The sequence below is a fragment of the Astatotilapia calliptera genome, chromosome 1 (assembly GCF_964374335.1).
Source record: "Astatotilapia calliptera chromosome 1, fAstCal68.1, whole genome shotgun sequence".
Taxonomy (NCBI): Eukaryota; Metazoa; Chordata; class Actinopteri; order Cichliformes; family Cichlidae; genus Astatotilapia; species Astatotilapia calliptera.
The window spans coordinates 5890007-5898168 of record NC_137422.1 but is presented as its reverse complement, the minus strand read 5'-3'; the positions used below and the strand labels follow the sequence as shown (position 1 = coordinate 5898168).

Genomic DNA, 8162 nt, shown 5'->3' with positions numbered 1-8162 from the left:
TTAAAGGCAATGTTTTGATCTAAATATGATCGCATGTGTCATATGATATGATACAGGGTGAGCCCATATCATATATCATGGAGTGGGGTACGCTTCTGCTTTCTGAAATTGAGGGTCAAATAAAATTCATGGTGTTGAGTTGGTCATTGTGATAGTCACAGCGTCCCACCTGACACTGTTTGTAACAGCTGCTAATAGCTAACCTGTTAGCTGTCAGTCAGTTCACCTTTCTTTGCAAACAGTTTCTCAAACACTGACGTTCCTCAGTCGCCTTTCTGTCCCTTTTCTTTCTTTTCGACACAGCGTGCATTAGCAACAACCATGACAGAATAAATGAGCAGTTGTGTAGACAAATAGTAAAAGAAGACGAGTTTTTAGGAGGAGTCTTTATCTTACAATATAAAGGCCTCAAGGCAGCTGTTGTGGATTGGTGGTAAATATGTTTAAATTGAACTGAATTACTGCGTATCATAGGACGTCATGTAGGCATGTAATAGTGCATGTTTGGTAGGTGGGTACATTAGTGTCTATCATGGACTACAGTGCAGTGTAACATGTTACATTTCATTAACCATGCAACAGTCATGTGCCATGACGAGGGCCTGTGTTCTGGCATAACGTACTCTGCAGTGTGGTGCAAAGTTTTGCTGCAGGTAAAATTCCTCAATACAGATCAATCAGAATCAGTTGTACCTTTTAGTGTGTTTTATTTTTTTCTTGATCTGAGAAAAAAGTAAAACGTCTGACATTTCCCACAGTGCTGTAGTGGTTAGCACTCACAGAACAGCACACACACCTGGACAGGTCAGGGCAGGCATCCATAAAATTAAACCTAAACACATGCAGCTTTGCCACATTCCTGACTAAAACAATGAGCCTTCTGTGCTGAAGGATCTCATAAGTCAAACATAAATGAGTCGTTAAAGTCCCTGTCTGAATGCCAGCATGACTGTGGTGCTGCCCCAAGCATTCAGTGAACATTCCTGTTTAGATCACACTTCATAAACTGAAAGACTTTCTGTCTGTGAACCAGTAAGACTGGCAGGGATAAGGACAGTGATGAGAGCATTAAAGTGACACATTTTGCTGTTAAATTGCTACATAAAAATAGATCTGCTAACCCCAGGGTGCTGTCCATTGTTACTATAAATGGGATACTCTGCTCCGGTGAGCAAGTTTGGAGGCGTTGTTTGTAGTTACGTGTCTGTGGTGAAAATCCCTGAGTTGTGCTGATGCCAGCTTTACTTCCTCATTGTTGAGGCCTCCACCTGAAACTGTCCTCCGTGTATAAATAAAAAGAATAATACAAATGAAAAAATGAACACTTGTTTCATGTAAGAAACATCATTTCTTCTGAGTGCATGGATTATAATGAGTAAGGAAATGGACAGTACAACTCTCCATGTATATTTTTGTTTTATGTCATCTTAAGCACAATTTGTCTTTTTATTTAGGTCACACACAGGATGCTTTATTTAGAAAAACAAAAACAAAAAAACAGTTTCCTGTTTCCATCCCAGCTCTCAAAGTTATCACTGCGTCTTTTGTCACTTGAAAATTACTCATCTATTCAGATATACTCTTTTTTTCCATGCATGTCTCACTTGCCAAGAGATGATAGAGAAAGTTCTCTGTAGTCATAAGCCAAGGACACAGTTAGACTTTGATCAAAAAAGCTATTGTAAATACGTTGATCTGGACACATTGTTACATAACAGATTCCACAGCCAGTCACACCTGTTATATCTGTATTTATCTTTTTTGTATGCATCACAAGATTTTACAATGATTTTTAATTTATTGCCCATTTATGCCAACAGGTTTAATGAATTTCTTTGTTTAATTTTCCTACCTTTGTTCAGACCACAGTTTCAGTTTATTTGTGTTTTATCTGAGTTTTTCCTTTTTGACTGCATCTCAGAGGGAAGCTCTGTATTTTGTGTGCTAGCAGTGAAAAGTATATGATGTAATAAATTATCATGTTTTTGTTGATTATTCTGCCCAATGGTAATAAAGCTATTTCATTAATTTCACCCCAGCAAGTCTGATTAAAATTTCATTTACACTGGCAAAGCATACGTCTTTGGGTTTTGCAACTTTTAATTGAAATAATGAAATGATCCCAGTGCTTTTATCAGCCTGCGCTTCTTTGTTCAAATTTCCTTCCTGGAAAATTGTTGCTATTTCAGTGTTTTGACATGAGCAAAAACAAAGTCATGAATTGTAAAGTAACCTCAAAAGACATTGGTGAAACGTCAACCACACCCTGTGTGAGCTGTCTATAAAGATGCAGCAGCTGAACAGCTTCTGCATCCACCAGACGCCTGGTACAGCAGGTAAGCAGCTCACCTCCTCATTTCGTCTCGATACATGCTCAATCGTACAGGTAAGGAAGTCCCAGAAAGCTGATTCTGTTCATGTGGATGTTGCATTTTCAGTGGGAGAAAATTCAACATCCAGATGAGAAGAATCAGATTTCTGGGTTCTCCTCACAGCATTGATTTACTTTACTGTTCCAGCATTTATACACACTGAAGTTCTTATAACCAAATGCTGGTCAGACTTTGACTGTAGGTTAACTGCAGAGGACCAACATCATGACTCCAGCTTTCTTCTTCTCCCTCTTCCTGTCAATGACGGTCGTTTCTCTGGTACGTTTGACTCTTGTTGTTTTGGTAAAGTTGTTAAACGCTGCCTGCTGTTCTGTGAAAGCCGTGAACTTCTCACCATGTCTGCTTATACCAGTGACCACGATACCAAAATCTGTCAGTGTGATTTTAAACGCGATGAACAGCAAGTTAATGTGTTTGCTGTTTTTGTACTGCAGAGGGCTGCTGTCATCAAAGATCCAAGTGGTGCGTTGAACGATAAAATACTTCCCAGATGTTAAAGTTAAATTGTATCTGAGAGCTTATAGTTAACATGCTGCCACTCCCTTGTGTCCTCAGATGAGTTTTTGGGTGCCTCAGCGATCATTGAAAAAGTCAACGCTGACATATGTAAGTGAAAATGTACATAATAAAACTCTTTTGGTTAACATAGAAATACTGGAGGAAAAATGGAAATTTCCAGAGCCTGTTAACAGAAAATAGATGGCCAACACTCATGATGATCAATCACTCACTTTCTCCTTTTTGTTTTACATTTTATCACTTAGCATTCAACAAGTAAACATGCATTCTGTGAACATCCATCCACTCTCTGTTTGTTGTGCTGCAGCAAAAGGCCTGGTTCATGGCGACATTGCACCCACTTTAACCAAGAATGCTGATCCATGCACAGCCACTGGCTGCAAGTGGCCCAAAAGTGGAAGCCACGTCACTGTACCTGTCTCCATCTCCTCTGTATATTGTAAGCAACACAAACTTTACCCTTAAACACTGACTTCAGATATTTCTCCCTTGGATGCTCATTAAACTTGTTGTCAAATGTCATCTTTATTAAAGAGTTAAAAGACAGACCAGGAAACACGAGCTGTTTAGGCTGAAGGATGAAATATGTAATGAATCAAATAGATATATAATTTAGGTTGTTTCTAGAATAAGTCACTTGAACTGAAATTATGTAAACTGAAAATAATAACATGTTTAGAAACCAGCTTCACAGAGAAAACTAAAACTCTGTGACAACTACAGCAAACAGATCCACAAACGTGTCAAATTATGTTTTCATTTAATGTTGATTTCCATTCTCCTGGGAATGGAAGCATAGGAAGTATGAGAGTTATGGGGATATCGACTCTTTATGTTTAAAATTCACTGTGAAATATGGTGACTAGCAAGTACAGGGAAACTCCACACACAGAAAGCCAACACAACCTTTTTACAACGCGGTGACACCACTGATGTTGCCACATGGATAGCTGAAACTGTTTGTTATACTTGTAATTTTATTGTCACAGTGGCAGTGTCAACAGTCTCCTAAGCACAGTTTAGATTGCTAATATTAAATATACAGACGACTGTCAGGTGTCACGTGATGAGAGGGGAAGCACGAAAATATACATAAACATTGCTAAGCTGTTGAATTTTTTCTCATAAAGCATGTCTGAGAAATTCAACTCTATGCATCAAATAAACTACACATGAAGGTGATGCAGTGTTACTGTTGTTCAAAGAAGCTCCTCAGCAGACTCGTATTTGTTTGTGCAGCCACCCAGGAGCGCAACATCATCATCAGTGCCCTGCTCACCTTCCACGAGTCCACCTGCATTCGCTTCGTCTGGAGGACAGACCAAGTCAATTACCTTTACTTCTTCTCTGGAGAAGGGTGAGAATGCACTCCCTGTACTGACACTGTATGACAAGACAGGACTGACACACTCACGTCCTCAAAACCCTTTAAAATGTAAATAATTATTGCAAATATTCTATTTGTATCATGTGACAGCTCCATCCTGTGCTGAAATTCTACTGTAAAATGTCCAGCTTTATTATTGTTTGCTACTATATGAAATGTATACCCTTCATAAGAGGGTAAATAGCATTTTGACGATCTGTTCTCAATTATTTCACATACTGTTTAGTCCACTCGTGCCAGGACTAGAGACTGGCATCTTGTAAGGCAATAAGATGAATCTGGAGTGGGTTGTTAAATGATCAAGGGAAAACAGATCTTTAAAAACCTTAGGAGATTGGTTAGACCGGTATCTTTTTATTTATTTTGGCTGATAGTAGATAACTGTTTGTGTGTCAATCTCAATCGTTTTTTAACAATCTTACTGTGTATCAGGTGTTATTCGTACGTGGGCCGTCAGAGCCGAGGACAGGGAATCTCCCTCCAGAGAAACGGTTGCTTGTTCCAGTCAACGGTGCAACACGAGGTTCTTCATGCTCTGGGCTTCCACCATGAGCAGGTCCGCTCCGACAGGGACCAGTATGTGAAGATCCTCACCGAGAACATCATCCCGGGTCAGCTCAACTACACAAACCTTTGGTTACACTTCACATTAGTCCAGGACAGCAGACACTCTGTTTTATACCAATGAGCATTTTACAAGTAAGCTGTGCTTTTCCAAGCTCAGCAGATAAGACAGCAGTGCATCCGGTATTCCTTTGGTCCCGAGACTCTCAAACCAATAATAATAAATGTTTGTAAGACTTCAAAGGCATCATGTCAGGAATGTAGAAGTATCTCAGTCACTTTATTTGACGGGAAATAGAAAGTGTGGAAGTAACAATGCAACATGGAGTAACTACTAAGCATGATACTTTACTGCTTGGGGGGATACAAAATAGTAAAACCAATTATATAGTAGTAAATAGTCTTTTGTGAGTATAAATAGTAGATATATGTCTTCATGATATGGAAGCATTTATTCATGTACATGTAAAAAATGTTTTGCCATAGCACTTTCTTTGTTGCTTTGCAGTAGTCATTCATGTTTAACCTTCTTCCTCATTTTCGCTCGGAATGTAAATGTTATATTGTAAATACGTCACGGCTGGTTCAGCAGTCATGTGGTGTTGTGAGAAAAAGGATCCAAAATGCAGGTACTGGCTAGGGTGCGAGTGAGTGTTTATTTATAGTAAAAGCAAAGTAAAAAAACAGAAAGAGCAGAACGGGGAGTTAACAATACCTAAACTGGGGAAAAGTAAAGAACTAACCTGAAACCATACGCACAGAGAATGTTGGGCAGAGAGACACAGAAATTACACCCGGTTACACAGATGACGCAATGAGGAACACAGGCAGGCACACACTATACACACAAGGTAATGAGGGAATGACACACCAGAGGGGAACACAGCTGAACCTAATTAGACACGACGAGACCCAGACCTTCAAAGTAAAACAGGAAACTCAAACTGTTTTACAAACACAAACTCAGGGACACAAACAGAGCACAACAGGGAAGAACTCAGGTGGGATAATAAAGCACTGAACACCAGAACCAAACCCTAACAACTAATACAAAATCAACAATAAGCTCAAAACACTGGATCACCGACCCAGGACCATGACAAAATATACCAACATGCAGACCTTATGGTTAGATAATTGTCATCTTCACAGAGCTGAGAGCAAAGATTTGTAGTTGAATATCGTGGCAGCCACGACAGAGTAACATTTAAACATTTGTTCCATGGAAATATCTGTGCAGGACAAGAGAGCAACTTTGAGAAAGTGCTTACCAACAATTTGCAGACTCCCTATGACTTCAACTCTGTCATGCAATATGGCAGGTGAGTTTGATGGAGCTTGTAAGGTGTTGTGTTACCTTTCATGTTTTGCATTTTCTGAGAGAAAATGTCATCCAGAATTTAAAAAACAGGGATTCATTGCTAGGATTTTAGTGTGACTATTCAATACTTTTAAAGGCCTATTTTCTCCCCTGTTCATAAATATTCTTTATATAAGAATGAATGCTGCATATATGAGCATGGTACAGTCACAGTATATGCTGTCGTTTGTTCTTTTAGATACTCCTTCTCCAGGAATGGGCAGCCAACGATTGTTGCTAGGTCCAATCCTAATCTTGACTTCGGAAATGCTTTTCAGATGAGCGCCAATGACATTGCTCGTATAAACAGGCTTTATGAATGCTGTGAGTAATTAAGACACACAATAAGACAAAACAACAAACATACTTTCTTTTTGTAAGAATCACATACTTCACAGTACTCACTGGATTTCATCATTTTTTCTCAAACCAGAACTTTGGCATGACAATTCAACTCTACATCCAAATACTTCAGTTCTCAAAACATCAGGATTACAAGAAGGAGCATGTCGTCGATGCTGCAAAAATATGAAAGAAACAGGAAATGTGCTGCAAAGTTTTGCAAATATGTCACATTTGTCACAATTGAGAGATCAAGATCTGAGTCTTTGTGTTAGAGAATATGCTTATATGCCAGAGGGGTCATTATGTTTCTCATCTTTGTTAGTCAACTATGACTACCTGATTTCTTTCTTCTTTCTTGTAATTTGATAATAATTCAGATTCTAATTGTAAATGATGCAGACATAGCCCCAAGCCTTGTGACCACCACTCGCTTCAAACAATAATCCTGGAATCATCATGATTGTTGTCTCACTCTGTAGTAAATTAAAGTAATATTAGCATGACATGTCTAACATTAGCCATGTTGAAATCACCAAGTCAAACTAAGGAATATTTAATCCCAGCATACATAACTTTGGCAGCATCTTCTCTTCTTTTTTTTTCATGCCATCTTTTTTCTTCGGGTTGCTCGTCTCTTTCTGTAATAAAAGTTGAATCGAATAAAATCCCATATTTCCAGCAAAAGGGGGCAGTATTGTTTCATTATTTTACAGAGATGTAGAGGACAGTGCAGTGTATCCCCAAAGTCCTTAGAGCACCATGATTGTTTAAGCTTTATCACAGCAGGTTTCTTTGAGCAGTGTGTCCAACTCAAAGTTATGTTAGAAATAGCTGTTGTGGTTAAAGTTGGACAAAATGTTACCAGTGACTTTTTCAGTGTGCAAGAAATGCATAAATTTGACTTTATAAATAAATGTTCCGCATTTAAAACCTGAAAAATCATAACAATATTATTGAACAGGGTATTAGAAGTATGTAAAGCAGCGCCTGCAGAAGCGTTTCTTAAGTTAATATTTATGCAGCATTGTAATATCGTAGCCAGTCTGTCACGGTCCGCTGTGACAGACCGTGTGGAGAGTGCGTGGAGGACTCAGGTGCGGACACGAGTGACACGGGAGTAAACTTTAAACAAAAGCGAGCCTTTTATTGTGGCTGGTAACGCAAGAGAGACAAACAAGAATAAGGGCAGCTCAAAAGCAATAACTAAACAGAAACATAAACTGGGAATGAACTAAGGTAAGGCTATGAATACAACAGACCGGGCATGGAAACATGGAGGGTGGGAACACAGACGACGCGACACAGACTGTATGAAACACAGAGACTAAATACACATGAGGGATGATCAGGGGAAGTGGATGCACACGGGGAACACAGGTGACACTGATAATCATAACAAGACACGGCAGGAGTGAACGTAACACTGATGGGAGATGGGCAAAGTAAAACAGGAAGTACACAGAGGTTCAAACAGGAGGAGAGAGAGCACGGGGAGAACGCAGACATAACGGGCTGGGGAAAACATAGAATAAAACACAAAGAGAGACGAGGGCTCATAAATACACAGAGGGGCACACAGGGGGTAAGAGTCACG

The 8162-nt window shown here is 39.3% G+C and overlaps 1 protein-coding gene across 2 annotated transcripts; it reads left to right on the top strand.

Annotated features, from left to right (window-relative positions):
* The first annotated feature begins 2519 nt into the window (after nucleotides 1-2519).
* On the top strand, nucleotides 2520-7252 carry LOC113009696 (high choriolytic enzyme 1-like). 2 transcript variants are annotated; one of them, XM_026148540.2, is made up of 9 exons: nucleotides 2520-2651; nucleotides 2828-2855; nucleotides 2949-2999; nucleotides 3220-3351; nucleotides 4152-4269; nucleotides 4732-4910; nucleotides 6104-6185; nucleotides 6423-6547; nucleotides 6657-7252. In XM_026148540.2, coding segments are annotated over exons 1-9 (771 nt in total). In that variant the 5' UTR covers nucleotides 2520-2597; the 3' UTR covers nucleotides 6659-7252. The 2 variants fall into 2 exon arrangements, with proteins under 2 accessions (XP_026004325.1, XP_080159938.1); XM_080303812.1 differs by lacking the exon at nucleotides 6657-7252 and having other exon boundaries at nucleotides 6423-6555.
* The last annotated feature ends 910 nt before the right edge of the window (nucleotides 7253-8162 follow it).

Excerpts from the sequence above, each read along its gene's own strand:
- LOC113009696 (XM_080303812.1), top strand. The coding sequence starts at position 2,598 with ATGACTCCAGCTTTCTTCTTCTCCCTCTTCCTGTCAATGACGGTCGTT. Across the intron at positions 2,652-2,827 it reads CAATGACGGTCGTTTCTCTG|AGGGCTGCTGTCATCAAAGA; the intron begins GTACGTTTGACT and ends TTTGTACTGCAG. Across the intron at positions 3,000-3,219 it reads AAAAGTCAACGCTGACATAT|CAAAAGGCCTGGTTCATGGC; the intron begins GTAAGTGAAAAT and ends GTTGTGCTGCAG.